Source organism: Mytilus californianus, unplaced genomic scaffold, assembly GCF_021869535.1.
Source record: "Mytilus californianus isolate M0D057914Y unplaced genomic scaffold, xbMytCali1.0.p SCAF_2, whole genome shotgun sequence".
Taxonomy (NCBI): domain Eukaryota; kingdom Metazoa; phylum Mollusca; class Bivalvia; order Mytilida; family Mytilidae; genus Mytilus; species Mytilus californianus.
The window spans coordinates 70,764,197-70,790,322 of NW_026262668.1; the positions used below are offsets into that span (position 1 = coordinate 70,764,197).

General features: G+C 33.5%; 1 protein-coding gene and 1 long non-coding RNA gene across 4 annotated transcripts in view; one reads left to right on the plus strand and one right to left on the minus strand.

Moving 5' to 3' along the window:
• Positions 1-26,126, minus strand: part of LOC127728195 (uncharacterized) — a 415,364-nt gene that overhangs the window by 68,892 nt on the left and 320,346 nt on the right. The gene's annotated exons all lie outside the window — the stretch shown is intronic.
• LOC127728085 (uncharacterized) lies at positions 4,677-25,241 on the plus strand. Its single transcript, XM_052235300.1, has 10 exons — positions 4,677-4,770; positions 11,153-11,452; positions 11,691-11,873; positions 12,197-12,432; positions 13,263-13,430; positions 16,290-16,405; positions 19,215-19,269; positions 20,749-20,976; positions 21,854-21,983; positions 23,259-25,241. Exons 2-10 carry the CDS (start codon positions 11,166-11,168, stop codon positions 23,371-23,373), a joined length of 1,518 nt encoding a protein of 505 aa, XP_052091260.1. The 5' UTR covers positions 4,677-4,770; positions 11,153-11,165; the 3' UTR covers positions 23,374-25,241.

Genomic DNA, 26,126 nt, shown 5'->3' on the forward strand with positions numbered 1-26,126 from the left:
ATCGGACACTTTTTTTGAAACTAGATACCCTAATCACGATTGTGGCCAAGTTTGGTTAAATTTGGCTCATTAGTTTCAGAAGAGAAGATTTTTGTAAAAGATAACAAAAATTTACGAAAAATGGTTAAAACTTGACTATAAAGGGCAATAACTCCATAAGGGGTCAATTGACAATTTTAGTCATGTTGACTTATTTGTAGATCTTACTTTTTTGCTGAACATAATTGCTGTTTACAGTTTATTTCCATCTATAATAATATTCAAAATAATAACCAATAACTGCAAAATTTCCTTAAAATTACCAGTACAGGGGCAGCAACCCAACAACGGGTTGTCTGATTCGTCTGAAAATATCAGTGCGGATAGATCTCAACCTGATAAACAATTTTACTCCATGTCAGATTTGCTCTAAATGCTTTAGTTTCAGAGATATTAGCCAAAAACTGCATTTTACCCCTATGTTCTATTTTTAGCCATGGCGGCCATGTTGGTTGCCAAGCGGGGTCACCGGACACATTTTTGAAACAAAATACCCTCATGATGATTGTTGCCAAGTTTGGTTAAATTTGGCCTAGTAGTTTCAGAGGAGAAGACTTTTGTAAAAGTTAACGGACGACGACGACGACGGACGACGACGACGACGACGACGGACGACGACGACGACGGACGACGGACGCCAAGTGATGAGAAAAGCTCACTTGGCCCATTGGGCCAGGTGAGCTAAACAACTGATACATTCTTAGTACTAAGTGTCTTTTTGCTTGTAGGGATGTATAGGTAAGTATCCACGTCCACTTTGTTTTTGTTAGATGTATTTCTATTTGTATTCATCTGATGAGTTAAGCCTTTAAAGTTTGCTCTTACATTGTACTGTTACCCCACTGTCCCAGGATAGGATGAGGGTTGGCGCCTTCAAACGGATTTAACCCCACCACATTCTGTATGTGCCTGTCCCAAGTCAGAAGCCTGTAATTCAGTGATTGTCGTTTGTTGCTGTGTAACATATTTGTTTTTCGATCATTATTTTGTACATAAATTAGGCCGTTAGTTTTCTCGTTTGAATTGTTTTACATTTGTCATTCCGTGGTCTTTTATATCTGACTATGCGGTATGGGTTTTTATCGTTGTTGAAGGCCGTATTGTGACCTATAGTTGTTAATTTCTGTGTCATTTGGTCTGTTGTGGAGAGTTGTCTCATTGGCAATCATACCACATCTTCTTTTTATATTAGAGAAAAAAAATGTAAAACTGTGTGACTTTTTTGAATGTATGGTTTTCAAAGCTCTTCGTTTTTGTATTGGATATGGACTTCCAACTGTTTTGATTAGAGCAAAACTGATGAATCTTGTGTAGACGAAACGCGTGTCTGGAATACCAAATTATAAGCATGACTAATTAAGTGTGTTCTTGCATTAAATGCATGGGAGAGGCACTTTTTGAAGACGAAAAAAAAAATACGACTAAAGTTGATCGTAAGTCATGAACAATTTCGGTATACTTACGATCGACTTTAGTCGTAAGTTTTTTTGTGAAACTTATCACTGATTTATTCCTTTTAACATCCAGTACAAATCATATTTCAAATATTTACTAGTCAGATCTGCGCTAGGAGAATCCTGGATTGTACTAGAATAATGGGATAATTACTAAAATACACAATAAATCAAATATTTGTCTTTCTGTATAATGAAAATAGAAAAGAGGTAGGGCCAATTTTCTATAATAGTAAATCAAAGGATATGGGTATTCAACCATGACACAAAATCAGTACATGCACAGGAAAAAACACTCAAAAAGCAAAGGAACAGAGTTGTCTTCAACACGAAGCATAAAAAAACAAAAAAACGCTCACCTCACTGCAAGTTTAAGACGGCCCCTAGCACTTATGAATTTATTTCAAAGTAGAGCTTTTTTTCAAAACGTCCTTCAATCTTCTCTACAATTCACATACCGTGATGATGTAAGTTCATATGAGGTACTTAAAGGTTTTAACAACACTTTAGTGTATATGTATATCAGAACATTTGATCAAATTATAGATACCTAAATATGTCTAAACACTTCAATTTTGGCAAATTTTGAGAAATTATAAGGACATTCTTTACCAAAACCAAAATTTTTATCGGAAGTATTCTAAATTATCATGATAGAAGTTAATTGATCTATGCTAATGATATCTTTCGATACCAAAGGAGTAGGCCCGGTAAGACCCAAAAATACCAAAGGAGTAGGCCCGGTAAGACCCAAAATATAGCATTTTTACCAATATGTTAAAACGTAAACTTTCAGCTATTTATTAGAAAGTAGAATACTTCTGTTCCATAGATATGGGCTGTTTTGACTATACAATGCACATGCAGCAGGTAATAGCATCATAAATTCGTACAATATTACTGAAATCTTCACAATTTTAGCATTTGTGCTAATTTTAAGACGGTTTTTATCTAAAATGGAAGTGGCCGCATTTGTGTTCAGTCTTAATATTTAAACATATGTTGTATTTGATGATGATACATAGCATATGTAAAGGTTGAGACTGAACACAAATGCAGCCACTTCCACTTTAGACAAAAACCATCTGAAAAATGACGTTTTATGGCATATTTGATAGATTTTGCATATTTAAGCGTGAATTTGAGCTTCTCTAATGACCAAATCAGTTCAAATCTTTTACTTAAACTAATTGAATCGACTGAAGTAGACACTTAAGTGTTTAAAAAATGTCAAAAATCTTTCATTAGATGAATTTTGAATATTAGGCCAAAACTAGCCCTTACCGGACCTTCTCCTTTAACAAAAACATGTTGAATTTTCAATGTTTCAAATTAATATTCAGAAGACAGTAGTGTTAATTTACGCGAAATGTGTTTCTCTTAATTCTGTTCATTTTGTAAAGTTAAAACTGGTTGTCATCAACGATATATTAGCAATTTCATTATAAACAAAAGAATAAAAGTATTGAAAGTGGAATTATATTATCATGTGTTAGGTCTTTCTACTTATAACTATCAAGTGTATCTGTAAAAGTTATAAATAATAAATAATGAAAAAGAATTCAGTAGAATTCAAAATTATACTAGCTTTAAACGTGCAGACATTTTATAAGTTCAGGTATTTCACATCCAATCTGGTATGGTAATATTCTATACAAAGCACAAACATGTTGTCATCCACCTCAAAAGCTAACCAAACCTTCAAACACACTTATTCAGAAGGAATATAGTTACGATACTGTTGTCAGGTAATTAAAGATGGCATTTTTTGGAATTAATATTGATTCACTCATAGGGTCATATATATATGCATCGGAAATAAACACATTTATTCTAAAACCAGTTGTTTGCATGATATGGGTTATGTTCTTCTCGTACTAGTATATCTTATGATGGTATGATACTTAACCCCTAACGCGAGAGATTGTGCTTGATTTTTATATGATGGAGACATAATCTTTCAATCAGTTTAATTGAGGTCTGGAGCTGGCATGTCAGTAACTGCTAGTAGTCCTTTGTTAATTTATGTATCATTGTCATTTTGCTTAGTTTTATCTGTTACCTATTCTAAAATCGAACTCAGACTTCTTTTAAGGTGGTACCTAACACTACAGGGAGATAACTCTGTAAAAATCAGCTAAACGTTTTAATTACGTTGTATTGTTAAGGAAATATTAAGCTTCTCAATGATCAAAATTAGTGTTTGTCAAACTGCTATATAACCAACGAAATTTTTCTGATAAAGTGGTTGGTTCAAATTTTTTTGAAATTTTTATATTTTTGTCAAAGGGTCAAAGTAAACATTTTGTCAAAATTTTATGAAAATTAAACGAGCCAAATTAATATTAGTCAAGGTGTTGGGTACCACCTTAAACTGAGTTTTACTGTGTGTATTGCTGTGTGTTTGTTTGTTTTACATGGACTAGAGGTATAGGTTAGGGTTGAGATCTCACAAAACATGTTTACCCCCGCCGTATTTATGCGCCTGTCCCAAGTCAGGAGCCTCTAGCCTTTATTAGTCTTGTATATTTTTTTTAATTTTAGTTTATTTATATGTTTCGGAGTTTAGTGTGACGTCCGTTTTCGCTGAACTAGTACACATTTTTGTTTAGGGGTCAGCTGAAGCCCACCTCTTGGTGCGTCATTTTCTCGCTGTGTTGAAGACCCATTGTGGCCTTGGGCTGTATTTTGCTCTTTTGTCGGGTTGTTGCCTCTTTGACACATTCCCCATTTCCATTCTTAATTTTATTTGATTTTAGTAATTTCCTGAATCCTCACTAGAAATTTAGTACAATCCAGAATCCTCCTAGACTAAGCACATATCTTGATATCCCCATTTCCACTAGTAGATATTTGAATTTCAATTCGTACTAGGAGGATTCTGGATCCTATCGCATTCCAATTTGTACTGTAACTTGTATATTCGTACGAAACAAAATTCCGTAAAAGTACACAATGTTCCGAATCCGTTTTCCTATTACATTTTGTGTTTATACTTTTGTTGTTTACCTAGCAACGAAGTATAATTATATAAAAATAATTAATAAACATTACCATTTAAAGAACAAAACATTTTCTATGTATTCTTAATTTCTCATTCAGTTAAAAAAATACTTCACTGTTGCCTTTTAATCTACATTTTTAAAGGTATTATAAACTGATTACATATTGTATTGATCACATCGAGCGAGTTCATTATTTAGAACGACATGATCAGAGTTTAATTGCGAAAGAAATTGTACTATAAAGAAGTCTGATCATGTCAAGATCTGTAACTGTAAGTAACTGTATTTTACTTATTCAAGTAGATTTACATTATAACAAAAATCTACAAAATTACTACATGTATAACTACAAGCTGGGACATAATGTTTAATCGCATCCCTGCTAACATGTTGCAAGCAATAGTTTTGATTTGAATAATGTAGGATAATGGCGGTGCAAATTCAATATAATACACGAAAATGGAATATGATTTCACTGTATATTTATGAAGTTAGGAGTGAAACATTTTATTTAGTTACAATGACAAATGTTTAAAAGCAACATTTCTTTATCTAACTGTAGAATCATCGTTTAAAAATTTCTAAGTTGTTTTATTCTTTCTACAACATGTAACAAATGAGTTTATTTTGCGAAGCAAGCTGTAGTCACCACACACACACACACACACACTGAAAAACGTCTTTCATGACCAAACTCCCATTCTTGCATGTTGATCAAGAGATAGATTGCCAAGTTGAATGGCTATTTAATGTCCAGCGGTAAATACTACATGCATATTCAGATTCTAATTTGTGGTAATGTAAATTATTAAGACGGATCCAGCTTTGTACTAGACCGACACGTAAAATGGGATCTTCAGCGCGTTAACCCACTGTCAACGTATATTTGTTCCGCCTAACAGAAGTTCCACTGGAAACTTTGTTATAAACAATGTCATAATATCTTTTCCTGTTGGAACAAGTATTCTATACCATTTATTCCGTTAGGAACATATACTGTAATATTTATTCCTTTGGAAATAATATTCCAGAACATTTTTTCCTTTTGGAACTTATATTATAAAGGAACTTCTATTCCGTGACACTACAAGGTAACAATCCAAGGAAAATATGTCACCCTGCCTTGACACATTATTCGGACTCCAAATTTATAAAATTACCCGTCTTTGCTCTTACTTCTAAATGCCATGCTAGGTTACTTTAAAGTGTCAAATGTTATAGGCTTCATATGAACCCTTTTTAATTATCTTGTTTTGAATATAAAACCTCGAATGAGATATAACACTTAATTTGATCTATTGACCCCAAGATTAATGTTCGTTGTTCATATTTACATAGCAATTAGCTGTTACAATAGGACTAATTAACGAAAACTATTACTCGATATTTTGAATGTTAATAAAAGAGAGACGAAAGATACCAAAGGGACATTCAAACTCATATGTCGAAAATAAATTGACAACGCCATGGCTAAAATAGAAAAAGACCAACAGAAAAACAATAGTACACAAAACACAACATAGAAAACTAAAGACTGAGCATCACGAACCCCACCAAAAACTAAGGGTGATCTCAGGTGCTCCGGAAGGGTAAGCAGATCCTTCTCCACATGTGGCACCCGTCGTGTTGCTCATGTAAATACAAACCCGGTAATAAGTCTAATTCTGAGGGTCACATTCTGGAAAAGGGGACGGGATTGTAGTTACGACATTAAGAACATATCCGCTATCATCTGTGAAACTGATATTCCATAACGGTCAACCAACTCGTGATGGCGTCCGTAAAATTTACGAAGGGATGATTTCAACTTCACCACTTGGAACTAATGGTTTGATAGCTTCCTTGTGAGCAGCAACCCTCTATCAAGGAAATCATGATAGGAAACACAAGCCCTGGAGTATCGTATCAACTGGGAGATATGTACTCCGTATGCAGGCGCTGCTGGAATGTTGCTACATAAAAATGGAAAGTTCACTTGGGAAGCTGAAATCATCTCTTTTGTCATAAAGTTTTGTTTTCAACCGACCCTCATTATCAATTTCTAGATGTAAGTCAAGATATGAGGCAGACTTAACTGTATCTGTTGTATCCTTTATCTCAAGTTCGATGGGATAGATGCGTTCAACATAGTCACCAAATTTTGAATTATTTAGTGAGAGAACATCATCTTTGTAGCGGAAAGTAAAGTTAAAGGATACTGCTAACTTCTTTTCTTTCTTCCTAAGAAGTTCCTGTATGAAGTCAGCCTAGTATGAATAAAGGAACAAGTCGGCAAGAAGAGGGGCACAGTTGGTTACCATGGGAATGCCGATTGTTTGTTGAAAAACACGTCCTCCAAACGTAACAAATATGTTGTCAATCGAGAAATCAAGCATCTTGATAATGTCAGTTTCAGAGAACTTTTTGTTAGAATCAGAGTGATTTTTTACAAAGTAGGATTTATTCCTCCCTAAGACAAGATACTAGTATCTACGTTGGCCATTCTTTTTTTATGAAACAAAGCAGGACCAACTCTTTCAATTTGTCTTTTAGTTTGGAACGGGGAATACTTGTGTAAAGTGTAGAAAAGTCAAATGTTTTAATACTATTGAAAGATGAAAGAGTCTTAGATTGTATGTACTCTGAAATATCTTTGGAATTTTTTAGTATCCACATCCGATTCACGCCACCTCTAGAATAGGTAGTTTCACAATAACTTTTTCCAATACAGTGATGGAATATCCAGTTCTTCATCTTTGGTTGAAATTCCAAAGGAAAATAGAACAGACCTATGATTATCCAGGATTTCCTCTTTAGTAAGTGTCGTGGAGGTATATGTTGAGTTTCCAAGTGAATTGTCAATACCTAATTCATTTATCAAGCAGTTTATGTAATGTGATTTACACACAAAAACGATGTTGTTTGGTGCTTTATCTGCGGGGACAACAACATATTTGTCATGGAGGTAGGACAAGTGTTTAGCAACATTTGGGTCTTTAAAGATTGATGTAGCATTCAGTTTCTTAATTCTGATTGGTATTAACGACCTCACAGCCTTACACCATTCGGAAAGAGTATCTACGTCTTCTTTCTCGCGTTTAGCATACCATTAACGGTACCAATTTTTCTGCGCCAGATGCACATTTCGACAGTATATGTCTGTTCAGTGATGCTAGAGGCCAAAATATTTGAAAATACAAAGCTTATTTAAAAACTGGATATTTCTTGATTTAGACAAGTTTTGCTCTTTGAAGTCTTTCAAGCTACTGTAACAGTTTGGTACCATAAAAAGTTACGATATAAGAAATAATTCCTTCATGTCATGCTCTATGCTCATTTTAACATGGGTAGGCATTATATTTGTCAGTATTTTACACTGAGCGTTAGAGCATGACATGAAGGAATTATTTCTATTCTAATAGGACAAATACAGTATTTTTTTATAAGTCAAAGCATACGAAAATACCTTAGAAATGTTTGGCTGTTCCCGTTTCCTCCCCGTGCAGTATGTACATTACAGTTTCATATTTTATAAGTATAAAAACTAATAGCAGGGTACATTTATGTTGTTTATGTAAGCAGCTAAAATGTATATATTTTATTCGGATAAAAATGAAAATAACGAGAATGTAAACAGTAAGTTTGTGCACATGTGCCAAACATATTTTGTGCTAATTAGAACACGGCTTGTTTACAAAGCGTAATAAGGACGTCATAGTAGAATTTTCCACTGTATTCGTGAAACTAGCTTATAATGTTATTTAACAGAACATTTTAAATTTGATGATAATTTTTCAATTAATTTGAATATGTAACAATTCCCTTTCGGTAAACATTCCTTACCTAGAGGATTTGCACATAGATGATTAAGAAATCAATTTATAGTGATAATATCCATGTGGTTAAAATTAGAGAAAAGTCAAGTAAAACATGTTCTATATAAGCCTCTCTAATAGTCAATATGTTTGCTTATCCTTTTTAGGGTCTTTGGTATTACAAAATGTAGAATTTTTAAAAGAAGTTTTTTACATTACTATTTGAAGAAACGGGACTTTCCTCCCTCTTGTGATTTTCCCTTTCTCGTTTTTGAGAACCTAAGGTAGTAGGCGTATAGAAAATAGCTCCGTTTTAAGTAGTGAGCTACCTTGACTTCTCAACTATATTATGTAAACCTTGATGATGAGGCATCTGTTTGCCTTGCTAAACTGTGAACTCACAGGCCAAATCCGATCCGAACGTTTAACACGACGCCTCGTCATTGGTTCTTTCGTTTGAATTGTTTCACATTTTGTCATGTCGGGGCCTTTTAAAGCTGACTATACGGTATGGGTTGTGTTCATTGTTGAAGGCAACACGGTGACATATAATTGCTTCAATCTATGTTTTTTGGACTTTGGTTGATAGTTGTCCTCATCCCCGGCTACTATTGCATGATTGACAATCAGACAACTATCAACCAGAGGGGGAGCATGTAACCAACTTTAATAGGTCATCATACTGCCTTCAACAACGAACAAAACAAATACCGTTTAGTGAGCTATTACAGACCCCGGCATTACAAAAAATTGAAACGAGAAAACCAACTCCATGATTAATGCTAAAACAAATATGGCAGATATCAACCAACGACAATCACTAAATGATAGCCTGACATGTGACATGCACATAAAAATGTGTCGGCGTTAACCCTGCTTGTGAGCGCACACGATCCTCCAACCTGTGACAGTGATGAAACAGCAAAAATTGGAACAATAGACTTTTTTTCAGATGCAGTCTGAATTGCCCGCCCTCCAACCCGGTCGACCAACTTTACAGAACCTACCCATATATTTTATTGATAATTAGATCTCGTTCTCAGTCAATCTATATATATATATCAATAAATTGGTCAGCTATATATATATATACTGTCATGTTTGTAGTGATGGACTAACCAACACTGAACAAACTTATTTTAGTCAGTACATTATATATACTATGAAAATATATATTTATTTAAAGTACAATATACTTGAAGTGTTTTAAAATTGAAAAAAAAAACGTGCATATTCAACACAGTATTCTCACAGTTAGAATACAAATAATGCCAGACTATCAATGTTAAGCAGTGTATCTTCGTTTACTACAAAAGATTAATTGAAAAATGAACGTACTAATTTCTTATGAGCACTGCACTATATCATGTTGTTACTTTCTGGTTTTAAATGTATTAGGTTGTTTTAGGAATTCTTTCATGAACGGCACTGCAACTGATAAATAAGCGTGCAAGGACACATGTACTTGTATTGTCACTACAAATTAAGCTTACAAGTATACAAGAACTATCTGTCAATTTAAAAATAAAAAGATATGGTATAATTGTCAATGAGACAACTCTCCACCAGAGACCAAATGACATAGAAGTTAACAACTTTAGGTTACCGTTCGACCTTCAACAATGAGCAAAACCCATACCGCATAGTCAGCTATAAGAGGCCCCTAAATGACAAATGTAAAACAATTAAACGAGAAAAATAACGGTCTGATTTATATAAAATACATAAAATACATTTTTATGTAAAAAACAATGAACGAAATACAACTATGATATACAGCAACAAACGACAACCACTGAATTACAGGCTCCTAAGTTGGGACATGAATATACAGAATGTGGCGGGGTTTAAACATGTTAGCGGGCGCTCCCCTTCCCCCTTAACCTGAGACAGTGTTGTAACAAAACAACATACAAACAATAAACAAACTTTAAAAGTCAGTTGAAAAGGGCTTGACTCATCAGATCGATTCAAAGTAGAAAAACAAGTAACAAAAAAACAGACCGGACGTGGCAGAGTATTTATACATCCCTACAACAAAAAAAGACACGAAGTACAGATCTGAGAGTACTTGGAGTTCCTGACAGCTAGTTCAAAGCCAATAACAACTAATAAAAAATCATGTATCTAAGACTAAAGTATCAATCAGCACACATCCAATCATTGTTTTAACGCTATTAATCTAATGTATCTAGTGCATAGGGTTCAAGACATGCTATTATATTTGATCTTGGTAATTTATACATTATTTTGTAAAAAAAAGTAATCATATTTTTTTAGGATACGATATCAATTGATAGTATTAGGAATACTGAATTGCTTTAACACAAACACAACAAAACAAATGTCCTCACAAATATTGCGACCCTTGTATGCTCTAGTGAAAAGTTTATTTGACGTGGTGCTTTTTAAGGACACTGTGCATTTAATTGTCTTCTATTATCCAATGCTATGAATATTGTTTTCAACGGCAATGTGTGGAGCTAAATGGCATTTTGATTTATAGATATTGGTGAAAAAGTTTTTAAAAAATGTTTAAATATCATTTAGACTCTTTTAATATTCTTTTAAGATTCGAATTTCACTTGATTTTATCAACTTTCTTATATTGATTCTATGAGTGATTTTGGATATAGGGTTGGCGTCCATCCATGGTACAGAATCAGTACATGCACAGCAAAAAACACACAAAGCAAAGGAAAGCGCTTTTATTGCTGTTCTTTATCTCAAAGTCATAGTGAGGCCTTTAACGCGGAGCAAAAACGTCAAGCCCACCATAGATCAGTTGGATAAATGGTATAAAAAGCCATTTTATCTGATTATGTTACAGTAAAGAAATAAAACAAGCTTCATATTTCAGCAATGATAGCATAATGACGAAAGACGACGACGAAGCCAACCAGGGGCAAGGCATGCCTCCACAAGATGGCAATCCCTCTACGTCTGCCATGGTTCCAATGCCTGCGCCTACTTTACCAGAATATATAGAAGAAACTATACCACCTCCTTCTTACGAAGAAATAATGGGTCACCAAACGCAGACATCAGTTCAACAGACAGTAGCAGAACTTCCACCTTTGGCATACGTTGATATTATGCCGCGACTACTAAAAAATGGAAATATTAAAAATAAGATTGCACCAGAATTTGATAAGTTTAGGTAAGTATATTCTTTTATATTTATATTGATTAGACAACTGTTTTCATTTATCATGTTCAAGATAAAAACAGTAAAATATTTCCTGAGGGAAACAATTACTTAACACAAATCAAAGTTAAAAAAAAATTTGACATCACAACATCTTTTCTCTATTCTTGAACTTGTGGATGATTCTTTTAATTTTTTATTATCTTATTTTACCAGGACAAATGTTTTAATATCTTAATTTGTATTTTAGTTTTGTCATAGAAGCGGCGAATCAATGGTTAAGATCGAATCCTGGTTTTGCAGTGTGGAAGTGTGAGACAGTTGAAAGAAAGGTTGATGGTGGACGTGCAGGACAGCCTCCAATCATAGAGTTGGAAAAAATGACAATTCATCATTCCACATATGGTTTTAATGTATTCATACGCGGAGTAAGGTATTATGCTTACTGTTTGCATATTAAAGCATATTATATTTTTTCGTTGTGGTATGCATGTACACTGATAAGAAAATAACATGGAAGGCAACATACAACATATGCTTGCAAATCATGATGGTAATTTTCTTTCTTTCTCGAGCATTTTGCCATATCAACAATATTTCCCTAGCATGCTGTAGTATATGGATTTAACATGTACTATAATGGTGTTGATATATCTGATGGCTTACATGTAATAGCAGTTATATTACATATTTAAACACATGAGGATTATTCAATGGTGTTTTTGTTCTGGTTGTTTACTGATATATTTTTTTCAGAATGTGGCTTGTAAAGAAAACTGGACAAGGTTCGCAACAGCAGCTTGGGTTGATGAATGTTGTACCAGAAAAAAAGATAGTTGAATGGCAAACAGTTAGATCTGGAGGACTATTTATGATGGAAGACCCCATTTATCGTAACACTATAACCAGGACACATGGCTTTGTAACATACGACGGCTTGATGGAAACAATTGCTAAATTGAATTCAAAACTAAAATCGTATCCTCTGCCAGGTATAATAAAAGAATTATAATATATAGGTGTGCCACTTGTAATTGTTTTATCCTCTGTATGTTTGATCAATGGAATATTCGACCTCTGAATTTTTAACTGTTTTTGCCTCAGCCATGGTAATAGTTGATGTCAAATTACTGTTAGTCGTAAACATGTCGCTATTTGGATTAACAACTCTTATATACACGATAAATTGGATATTATTTAAATAACGGGTAAGAAATATCGAACAGGCTACGTTAAATGGGTAATCAAACATCAGATGATACTCGAATGCCATTGAGATAAGTCAAAAGCAACGAGACAAATGTGTGGACAAAGTAATTTAAAAGTCGTTTGCTTTATGTCCCGTCCAGTGGCAAATATGTCATGCATGTTCAAGACGAAAACAATTAAACAATAAATAAAATTAGATGGTCATGTAATAGGGATCGACCAGGATGATTGAATTTTTGACTGCCCCTTGAAAACAATGGTATATTGTAGAGGGGCGGAAATTTTGCCTTGCAACAGGCCAGCTACGGACCCCTCAAAGAGTTTTTGCAAGGGTTTTTAACGTACAGAGAGCATGGCACTCTCTAAATAGAAGGCATCGGATTTAACGTCCATGCATGTTTTGACCGGACGTTACTGCTAATTTATAAATCCCGCACAGACAAACGGACGCCCCCACTTTGCAAGGTTTTACTATTTCTATACCCAGTCACCCTTTAACATTTGAAACGACATCTAACTATCGGTCAACTTACTTTAAAGTAATATTTTACATCACTGCTCGGCTCTTGGTGGCTTTTAAAGTATCAAACAAATATCAATTATTTACTTTCAGGGACTGTTTTAAACGTGGAATGTGCAATGATGAAGACCTTTGAATTTGCTGACGACTTCAAAGTGGACCCTGATTCAACATGTTACACAAGTGAATCTAAAATGAAAAGACTAACACAAATATTAAGAATATTTTACATTTTAGGACCTCCAATTTGCGAGGAAATCTGTAAGTTCAAAATATTTGTTATCAGACGTGTATTTCAAACCTTATGCAGGGTTAATCTGTAAAGTTATGTCAAACAGTTAATCTGTGTAGTTATGTCGGGCAGTTCATCCATCTATCAATTCTCTAACCTAGATAAAAAATACTCTTGGCTATATCATGGCGGTCAGTTTTTATTAGTGGTGGAAGCCGAGAGAACCACCGACCTTTGGCAGGGAAACTGGCAATCCTAGTCAATTAAGACCGTAGTCAAACGGACATGCCATGAGTGGGGTTCTAACTCTCCACCTCAGTGTTGATAGGCTAATGATCATTGTAGATGAACTACTTAGATTATCGGCCGCGAAACTTGAAAGAAATCTTGATGCTAAAAATTGTGTCTCAGTAATGCGAGACATTGGGATGCTAGTCCGACGGCAGAGACGACGGCGTAAACTAATTGTATAAAGCTTTATATTTCAAAGAGTAGAAGACCTGGATGCTTCATACCTTGTATACAGTTGCATTATGTTACGAATTTTCAGTCTGTCGTATGTCCATTGTTCTTGACCTCATTAGCTCACCTTTCCAAAGGACATGTGAGCTTTTGCCATCACTTGGCGTCCGTCGTCGTCCGTCCGGTGTAACTTATTTCAAACATCTTCTCCTCTGAAACTACTGGACCAATTCCAACCAAACTTAAGCTGAATGATCCTTAGGGTATCTAGAATAAAGTTTGTGTTTTATTTTCTGTTTCGTCAAAAAACAAGGCCGCCATGGCTAAAAATAGAATATAGGGGTCAAATGCAGTTTTTGGCTTATATCACAAAAACTAAAGCATTTAGAGCAAATCTGACGGGGTAAAAATGTTCATTAGGTCAAGTTCTATCAGCCCTGAAATTTTCAGATGAATCTAACAACCCATTGTTGGGTTGCTGCCACTAAATTGGTAATTTTAAGGAAATTTTGCAGTTTTTGGTTATTATCTTGAATATTATTATAGATAAAGATAAACTGTAAACAGCAAAAATGTTCAGCAAAGCAAGATCTACAAATAAGTTGTATATATGACCAAAATTGTCAATTGACCCCTTAAGGAGTTATTGCCCTTTAAGGACAATTTTACACAATTTGTTTATCATGTTTTCTAACTTTAAAAAATCTTCTTCTCTGAAACTACTGAATTAAATTAAACCAAACTTAAGAGAATGATTCTTAGGTTATCTAGAATAAAGTTTGTGTTTTATTTTCTGTTTCCTCAGAAAACATGGCCGCCATGGCCAAAAATAGAACATAGGGTAAAATGCAGTGTTTGACTTATATCTCTAAAACTAAAGCATTTAGAGCAAATCAGACAAGAAGTTAAAGTATTCATTAGGTCAAGGTCTACCTGCCCTGAAATTATCAGCCAAATCGGGTATCTGATTTTTAGGTTATTGCCCCTGAATTGATGATTTTAATGAAATTTTGCAATTTTCGGTGATTATCTTGAATATTATTATAGATAAAGATAAACTGTAAACAGCAAAAATGTTCAGCAAAGTAAGACCTACAAATAAGTTTTTATATGATCAAAATTGTCCATTGACCCCTTAAGGAGTTATTGTCCTTTAAAGACAATTTTTCACAATTTGTTCATCTAGTTTGCTTACTTTAAAAAATCTTCTCCTTTGAAACTCCTGAATCAATTTCAGCCAAACTTGGGCTGAATGAGTTTCAGAGTATCTAGTATAAATTTTGTATTTTATTTCCGTGTACATCAAGAAACATAGCCATTATGGCTAAAATGGAACATAGGGGTAAAATGCATTTTTTTGCTTTTGAAGAAAATATGACATATACAAAGAACATTTAAATGGTTTATAAGCCACTCATTAATATATATTGAAAAGCAAAAATAATCATTGATGAAAGATTTAAGCAAAAAATTACAGGTGAGCGATTCAGGCTCTTGAGAGTCTCTTGTTTTGATGGTTCAGCAACTGCTTAAAAACACTATATTTTTTTCATATGAATTTTAGTAATAGGATTATATTTGGTATATGGGTTCCTTGCATTTTCCTTGATTATGACTGAAGTAAATCTGTTCGAGTTGAGCATTAAATTTCCTTTTTTGTTTACTATTTCATTTTTTCTGAGTAAGAATAATCATTTAGCATCCTCTCAAAATTTTAAAGATTAGTTCCTACTTTGATTTTGTCACAATGTTTTATAGGTTAGAATCAATTATTTATAAAAAGAGGGAAAGTTACCAAGGTAACCAATCACAAACCATAAGTTCAATGAAAACAGATAACAACATGACCAAAAAGAATGAAAAAATACGAAAAGACAACAGTCCACAAAACACTATACGGAAAACTAAGACTGAGCAACAAAAACCCTTATCAAATACCGTGGATGAGCTCAGGTTCTCCGGAAGCGTCGTCAGTTCTTGCTCCACTAGTGATATCCATTATGGTACTCTTGTTAAAATACACTGAGAAGATTCATATGCGGTGAATAAGCATTTTATAACAGCGGGTTGATAAAGTATCTTGTCTAAACCTCAGACATCACCAACGTAAAATAAACATACTTAGGTACATGTTAATTCTCAAAAGCTTGACCGTTAATGTTTGAAATGAAAACAGGGTTCCTCGGGACAAGTGTTAAACAAGGCTTTTACCGGAAAAGACAGCAAACACATTGAAAAATTAAATTTCACAACTGTGAAAATTTAAAGCAAAAGCAACGAAAACTCCAGTATAACAAAATTAGGGGTTAACTCTTGTGTTCCGGAAGAATAAGCAATTCATGTTTCACTTATAATATATAAAATTCAACTGCCTTTGAAAGGTTTGGACACAATTTATTATACGAGTAATGCACATATTTTTACAGGTCTCAAGGAGTTCCAACCAGAAATGACAAAACGCCCAACTGCGATGGGACAACCGGCTTTTCAATCATGGCCTGATTTGAACGGGCAACTTGGTTTTTGGCTGGCAAATACAAGTGTATGTTTCCTCTATATAAGTACAGATTTCTTAAACAAATATGTAAATAAAATTAACAAAAACTTTTCATTTTTTTTATTAATATTGGATTTTCCTCTTCTTATTTCTCAATACATATACCGAGTCTAACATGAGAAATGGATTTAAAAATTATTTACTTGAAGTTGACAACATATTTGTGGAGTGTGTCGGATTTTCTTTTTCATTAGAACCAGTATTTTTTTTTAACATTTTATTTTTTATTACTTTTCAGACCAAACCACATCGGTAATATCGTATTTGCAATCTCGTTTTTGTCGAGCCTGCGACTTTTGTCGCAGAAAGCTCGACATAGGGATAGCGATCCGGCGGCGGCGGCGGCGTTAGCTAACTTCTTAAAAGCTTTATATTTTAGAAGATGGAAGACCTGGATGCTTCATACTTTGTATATGGATGCCTCATGTTACGAAGTTTCCGTCAGTCACATGTCCAATGTCCTTGACCTCATTTTCATGGTTCAGTGACTACTTGAAAAAAAAGTTCAGATTTTTTGTAATGTTAAATTCTCTCTTATTATAAGTAATAGGATAACTATATTTGGTATGTGCGTACCTTGCAAGGTCCTCATGCCCGTCAGACAGTTTTCACTTGACCTCGACCTCATTTCATGGATCAGTGAACAAGGTTAAGTTTTCGTGGTCAAGTCCATATCTCAGATACTATAAGCAATAGGTCTAGTATATTCGGTGTATGGAAGGACTGTAAGGTGTACATGTCCAACTGGCAGGTGTCATCTGACCTTGACCTCATTTTCATGGTTCAGTGGTTATAGTTAAGTTTTTGTGTTTTGGTCTGTTTTTCTTATACTGTATGCAATAGGTCTACTATATTTGGTGTATGGAATGATTGTAAGGTGTACATGTCTAGCTGGCAGGTGTCATCTGACCTTGACCTCATTTTCATGGTTCAGTGGTCAAAGTTAAGTTTTTGAGTTTTGGTCTTTTTTTCTAATACTGCATGCAATAGGTCAGCTATATTTGGTGTATGGAATGATTGTAAGGTGTACATGTCTAGCTGGCAGGTGTCATCTTACCTTGACCTCATTTTCATGGTTCAGTGGTCAAAGTTAAGTTTTTGAGTTTTGGTCTTTTTTTCTAATACTATATGCAATAGTTCAACTATATTTGGTGTATGGAAATATTTTATGATCTATATGTCAGTCAAGCAGGTTTTATTTGACCTTGACCTCATTTTCAAGGTTCATTGCTCAGTGTTAAGTTTTTGTGTTTTCGTCTGTTTTTCTTAAACTATAAGCAATAGGTCAACTATATTTGTTGTATGGAAGAATTGTTAGCTGTACATGCCTGCCTAGCATGGTTCATCTGCCCTTGACCTCATTTTCATGGTTCATTGGTCAATGTTTAGTTTACTTGGTTAATGTTAAGTTTATGTGACAGTTGTAATAAAGCTTTATATTTAGGACTATCAACATAATATCAATGATTAGTAAAGAAGGCGAGACATTTCAGCGTGTGCACTCTTGTGTTTATGTGGGTTCGATGTCTGTCTGGATAAGACAAAAGACTTTATAATTGTTATTAACTGTTTCTCCGACGAGAACTCGGCTTTCAGAAGCAAAAAAAAAAAAAGACTGGTCTGCTCACAGTAGTAATAAAGTGTCTGATTAGAGTAATATGTCTTCATGCGGACTATGAACCTTGTAAACTAACACGTAAAAAAATCCGATCAAGTTTCTACAAACCAATTAATTTTGCATTGTTTTTAAAATTGTGTTTTTAATTTTGCTTGCTAATAAGCAACAGAGAGGTATGGCCATTTACCATTTTTTTCTCGCCTGCGACGAAAGTCGTGGAACGCGAGACATAGGAATGGCTTTCCGGCGACGGCTGCGGCGGCAGCGGTGGCGTCTACAATTATTAAGTTTTCTGCTTAAGTTAGTTCGATAGGAACTACTTGTGATAGATCATTGATACTTAATATGAAGTTGAATTACTATCAATACATATCTTTTTGACCACTTTTTTGAGGCCCTGCCTCCTAGGTCATGGTCCAGTGACTTTGAATTAATTAGCAATTTTCAATGTTAAATTTTCTGCTGAAGTCAGTTTGATAAGAACTACTTGTGACAGATCAATGATATTTTGTATAATGTTGCATTTCTATCAGTACATCTCAGTTTGTCGACCTTTTCTAGGCCCTGCCAAAAAGATCATGGTCCAGCGACTTTGAATTAATAAGCAATGTTGCTGTCCATCAGATTGTCTTTTTCTGAATTTTATGCGGACATGCGAGACATATCTCTGTTTCAACGGCTTATTGTTTCACCCACAGGGTTAAAATGTGCAAGTTGATAAAATCTAGTGGAATTTGAATTTAAAAAAGTTATTTTACATCGAAAGACATTCGACATAAATCCTAAATGTGTGCTATCTTCAGTCATTCATAATTAGGTGTCATAATTCGACATACGACAGAATGTTATACCATGGAAGTATTATATTTTACTTCCATGGTTATATCTTTATTCTCATAAAGCGAATGCATAACATCAGTAAAGAGATAAACAACATTAACTATTTACAATATATACAAAACAATTAAGGAAGAGAGGTTACACAAGTCACTAGTCAGGAGGACATATACAAACCTCAACCTTACACAAGTAGCTCTCGACCCGTAAAATTTGGTAAAATATCATATAAGTTTTTTTAAATATACTATATTCTGATATATAATAATATTAAAGGGAAATTCGGTTTGGCATTTTAAAGTTTATAATTTGATGATTGATTTTTACCTATTTTATCAGGGAATCCGAGTCGTTAATATTCAAGCATTTAGTGCAAGAATGAGCAAAGGAAGAGGTAAGTTATCATGTATCTACACATTTGTTGATTTTTGTACAATTTAGTATGTCGGTGTGCGTTCATATACACTTATGGATTAGCACAGAATAGGGATGATTACTTTATACATACAATTGAGAATGGAAACGGGGATTGTGTCAAAGAGACAAAAACCCGACAAAAGAGCAGAAAACATTCCAAGACCACCAATGGGTCTTTAACGGAGCGAGAAAATCACACACCCGGAGGCGGGCTTTAGCTGGCCCATAAACAATCATGTATACTAGTTCAGCGTAATGGACGTCACACTAAATTATGAAACATATAAATGAACCAAAGTTAAAAACATACCAGACTAACAAAGGCTAAAGGTTCCTGACTTGGGACAGGCATAGTTTGTTTTCGGTCAAACGTATTTATGAGTGAAAATATTGTTAATAATTATTTACAATCAAATTTAAATGTGGCACCAATTATAAACCAATCACAGCACGCATCAGTACTAAGTGCATAAGGTTGGGTGGTTACCGTGTTTAAAATTTGATTTTTCTGGTCTCTCATGTATACATTGTATACTTGTTTTTGGCTTCAATTATAATTATGAACGCACTGATACAGTAGCTAGACTAACTGGAACGTGACATCACAAATTCGGACCTAATCGAAGAATATTTCCCGTTGAAAAACACTCACCTGTCAAATCATTATCAGGAATTGTAACAAGCCGAAGTTGAGGTCGTGTTTGGTTTTAAAAAATATGTTGCATTAATACGTTACAAAATAAAATCATCGGTTTGAAGACGATATTTTAATTTTAAGGAAATATCAACACAGAAAATAAGATAACTAACAACAATAAGTAAGAAGAAAATACTAGAAATAATAAAAGTAAAATAGACAAAAGTTCATATATGAACTAACATACTGGTGACACAGATCTTTTGACTCACTTTAATACATCTAACAAACCATGACGGCTAACTTAAACTTAAAACCTTTAAACGGAAACATCGTTATTACGAATTCCTTCAAAAAAAATAAAGATGCTTGATTATCAAGTTACCAAGCACCTAATGTCATTTAAAGCTAGTGTTGGTGCAATGAGCATCTGAATTTTATTTTTATCATGATGCAATCAAGAATGTTTTGGGGTTGTCGATTTCGTCATAAATACTAGATATTCAACTTGTACCAAAAATGTATTTTTTGGGGTGGGGGCATGAATCAGCAATCAAGGTACTCTATTTGTCACTACCCTTAAAATGTGCGCTATATCAGATGATCCGGAAAGGTGAGCATATAGTGACTGTGATTTATATTAGGAATGTTGTCATGTATACTATTATATTATATGCAAGTATAATATTATAAATACAAAACGTTATGTCAGCGACCTGTCTTTCTGATACTTTACTATGGCAACTACACTTGATTTTATTATATATTTTTGAATAAGCTTTTTGTTTTAGTTAATTTGTTCTTTATTTATATCTGTAGAAACTGTGAATATCATGTCAGATTGCACAGATGAGGTTCAATCAAGTTTCACCACACGTGAATATGTGAAGCTCCTGCGCGTGTTCTATACGACAGGTTCCCCTATCCAGTCGCAGCCAGTTGCTAATTTTTCTAGCAGATTGTTTCTTCCAGTAAGAATCGGCAGACAGATGTTTGAAAGCATGTCTCAAACTATGTTTAGAATTGAAGCTTGGCTTCGTCTTGTAGGTAAGCCTTTTAATCGACCGTATATTTGTACCGCCTATAAGGACGCTCGCATTTTAATACAAGTATATTGTTCTTGGTCCGTTACTCCAATCGTCCGGTTGCGTCTAGCGATAATACGTTTGCTTCCAAAGATCTTAACAAAATTGGTATACAATGTTTGAATTTATATACTAGTATACAAGCTCCCTTTAGCATTAAACGGTTTTCATATGCTTTCTTCTAGAGTTATGGGTCTTTGTTCATTCAAACAACACCCGACTGTTTTATTTGTAAGAAAAGTACGAGTCCTAAATCATTAATATTACCGTTTTGGAATTGAATTTAATGGTTAAAAGTTTTCAAATCAACTTATAGAAGCAATAATTAAATGTAAACGATATTGTATACACACAGCACATCAAATAGCTATTGCACTGCATATGTCAGGTTAAACAATGAAATAAAAATTTGAAAAGGTCATTTGGGCTAAACACCAATTATACAGGAAACTGCTAACATTTTATGATAACCACCGTGACGAGCGCCTATACCGTATGAAAAGTTTTAAATCGTTCCAATTTGTCAACGGAAATAAACACAAATACGAAGAAACAGTGACGACAACTAACGAAAAGCCTAATTCAAAAAAAGACGCATACTAATAACTGTGTATTAATTAGTATTTAAATGTTGAGGACTGTATGGTACAGTAGTTATGATTTGAACTCGACAAACATTGTAGCCAACAATAAGGTATTCAAACCTTCAACGTTTGCTACCCGTATTTGTAATATACATGTATATACTGTTCGGTCCAATTCAGTAAATCAATATACTAACAGACTTGATTAATAACAGTTTTTTTTTCTGGACTATCGTATTTATCTGTTTGTTGTAGGACTTCCTATTTACAATGTTGAAACCATTCAGTACCTGTTGAAAGAGTCGAGCGTTGTTGGTGCAGAGCTTGACAAATGTACCTGGAGTGAAAATCCGACAGTTGGAAATTTCTTCGTGACAGCAATCAGGTTGGTAAATACAGTAACACTATTTAAAAGTTTGACATGTGATATTACAGTGTTACCTGTGACATATAATATACCTGTCCCCCTCTTTGAACACCATGTATAGGCTTTCAAATTGCCAATATTTATTTATAAACAAAAGCTTGATGTTTGCTCTACATTTCGAAATTTTTATCATCTGAATTTTTGAAGGAAAAAGTGATTCCAATTTGTGAAGAAAGAATATGGGAACATGATACAAACTGGCGCATGAAATATATTTATTAGGAAACTGTTGGGGATTATTTTCCTTTTAAAATCCCTAAAAGTGACAAAGAAAGAGATTAACGACATAATTAATTTTGTCATAAAAGAACCATTAATGTCGGCGGAGGACATTTTAGCGCATTGATAGAACATTTTAGCGAAAAAAATCTGACGTATAAACGCCAAAGTAGAACCCATTTTAGCGAAAATTTAAATTGTCAATGCCCATTTTAGCGCCATATTTTTAACCCATTACAATAAATAATATATAATAAATATTTTTTTTTTAATAGACTCGCAGCACAATATAAAACATAGTAGCTTAAAATTTTTCGCTAAAATGTCCTGGGCCCATTCGTGTATGGTTGCAAACGTTGTCGTGCTTTGTGCAGGTACTAACATATGAAAATAGACCGTGACACAATTATCTCAAAGGATCAATTGTCTATGCTGAAAGCTAAACGATGGTTATAATTGGTATGTTTTCAATTATCGAAAACCGATGTATTAAGTCTAAGTAAAGTACTTTGTATTACTATATTTTTTATTTTTGTCATTTCTGTTGTTTTTTATGGTCGAATGGTAATCTCGTATCAGTTTTACAAATATAATCAGAAAGAATATAAACCTTAACTTTTATTTTACAAATGTTCTATCTACATTTTTTTAAAGTATTTTCAAATGACATTGATGATGTGATGGCATTTTTGATCTAGTTTATCAACTTTTGACTCTGTCTTAATTACCCATGAACACACAATTTCGCGAAACAATTGTGTTCTCTATCGCTTTCAGTCCTCTTTGCATATACTTTGCTTGTATTTGGTTTGTAATTATAAATTGACAATAAATCCTATTGGAGTTCGGTCTGTTTTTATATTTTTGTTTACCTAAGTGGTAATTATGAAGGGGAAAACTTCGTGACATTACTGTTTATCCCTCTTTTGTCAACCCTAATTAGGTTGGTAATTGTTTAAAGTCTCTGGTTGTTTTCGTGCATTAAAGAAATTCATGAAATAGTTTTGTTTGCAGGGTTTATTTTCCATGTGCTTTTAATGAACCAGATCCAAGATTACTTCCACCCCAGCAGTATTATGATTCTGCATTCGCACCAGGAGCATCAGGGAATTGTTGCAGTATAAGCTAACCCCGTATCTTGCTTGTAGCAGTTTTGTAATGACAATCTCGTTAATCGACGTTATGCAGATGCATTTATGTACAATGCCAAATGAAATTTATATGTTTTTGTATTTTTATAAATATTTGATTGGTTGGAAGTTTAAAAAAAATCAATCATTTGGTACTGAATGAAGTTTCATATTTTGATATTTCAGGTTATTTTTTCTTATTGAAGTAACGAAACATTATTCAATCAAATATCTCGAAGTATACTTAATATTATTTTCTATCCTACATAATCTGACATTAATTTTAGAAAGTGATTAACTTTTAAAAATTGTGAAAACCAATCTTTATGTTAACGACTGTTTTCAATTTTGTCTGTCAAAAATTATCGCCAAATATTTTAAAACTATATAAGTATTTAAACTGTGACATTTAGTACAAAAATCCAGTGATGAAGACTGGTAGTGAGCATGAAGTTAAAAGTGACACCAAATCTCACTTATGACTTATCCAGAAATAGTTTTATTGTGATCCCCTGAATATATTAATTGACTTTACCAATCTTATACCTTTTTTGGTCATTCAAATGGTATAAACAATGTTTTACTGTGGTGTAAACCATAACTTTGACAAAAGTACATGCTACCAAAATTGTTCACTTAGTCTCAGATTTCTATAGAATAACAGGAACACTTTTCAAAGCACATTCATTTCAAGTTTTAACATTTTATTTTTATTAAGATGATATGTTTGTTTATATTGTCTCAGATGTTTTATGTCTAAATGACTTAACCAACAAATTTCTAATCTTCCAAACAATGCATTGGTATGGGTTTTGCTTATTGTTGAAGGCCGTACGGTGACCTATAGTTGTTACATTCTATGTCATTTGGTCTCTGGTGGAGTGTTGTCTCATTTGCAATTTTACCACATCAGTTATTTTGATATTGAAGGAGCATGTGGATTACCAAAGTTTATTACTGTTTATTACATTATTTTATTTGTTCATTGTTTTAAGGAAGTCGTACAACTTTGTTGTTATTATTGCTTTTGTTATTATTAAGTTTTTATATATTTTTAAGCGAATATAATAACTCTGATATATGAATTTATTTTTTTCCACTGCTCGATAGATACCTTTATATCTACATTATCAAATCACGATCTGTTCTCTTGTAATGTATGTATAACAAGAGACGCTTACCATGTCGACGCACTCGGTATCGCTCCTTTTGGAGTTCATGCGATTCCCTTATTAGTTACCTTGATTTGTCTCTTTTTAATCGATTGACGAGATTTGAATATCGGTAAACTACAGTCGCCCTAATCTCTTACTATGTTCTATGTATACATATTTAAATTGAAATGCAATGGTTTAGAAAACTTAGAAAAGGTGTGCCTTTATATGTCAAATCTCAGATGGAAAATAAATATTTCAAAATTCTTCATAAAATGTGTACATAAGTTTCATCTATTTTACATGTATCATAAAACAACTATTGGGTTCCTGAGAAAACTATCGTCCTTACTTCTACGAAACCTGACCATCAAAGATATTCAACTTTGGAAAAGAACAACCGTAAATTATATATAATATTATCCAAACGTGGAGTAACTGTATCTTTATATTTTCGAGAAGCAATTTGAAATAATTTCGATGAAGATTTTTTGTTATTATTTTCACTTTTAAATAAAATAATGAGATTTTATTCTTTACAAGTGCAATCTCTAAACGGTTTGTATTTATATTTATATTTTTGAATTTGTTTTAATTTTATTCTTTCACATATTACTATATCTTGGATGTACATTTTATTTAAATTTGTGTATTTACTTGTAACTTTAGTTGACTTAATCTTGTTTCAATAAAAAAAAAAGCATCTCGTTTTACATTGATTCAACATGAGCGTGGCCAAAACGCAAATTTTCATATATTTTTTTTTTTATCGAAGCTGTCCAAATTTTTAAATGTCATATCAGTATATTAATTGAACTCTTCACTCGATTGTTACACGATTTGACCAACTGTTGTTTTAGTTGGACTGAATCCCGTAGTCGATTTAGACATTTTGAGTAATATATTTTCCTGTTATGAATACATATTTGATTTCTAGGCTTTTGTTTTTGAGACATTCCTGAATAAGCCAATCGCGTTCAACTCTTCGAACCTATCAAATTTGTATAGGCATTTGCCAAGTAGTTATTCACTGGCATATTGTATTACATACATTTTTGTAACTCCCCGTGAAAATTGCTTCAAAAAAGAGATAGTCAAACTCATAAGTCACACCAAACTGACAATGTCATGACAAAAAAAACCCCGAAAAACGATGAATAGACAAACAGTGACTGTCTACAAAATACAACATAGAATAAAAACTTGAGAATGAGAAACACGAATCCCACCTAGAGACCGGGGTGTAATCTCAGGATGTTAGCAGGTACTCCGAAAGGGTAAGCAAATCCTGCTTCAAACAAAGTAATTCGATACACTTGACTTCACAGAAAAATAAATAAGATTCTTTATCATAAACAACAGCGTATCTCGTTATGACTCGTCCTTGTTTTCCCTATTGTTATTGAATAGAGGATTTTTTTCAGAGACAACTCGACTAATGCCATATATGGATCAGGTAATGTTTTTTTTAATGCATGGGTTCAAAACCGAATATTGATCGGATTATTTTGTTGCTGGTTGCACATACTCAAGTATTTGTACATCCCTGTATTAAAGTTTGAACGTTCAATATGAAACTAAATGGATACATTAAAGTG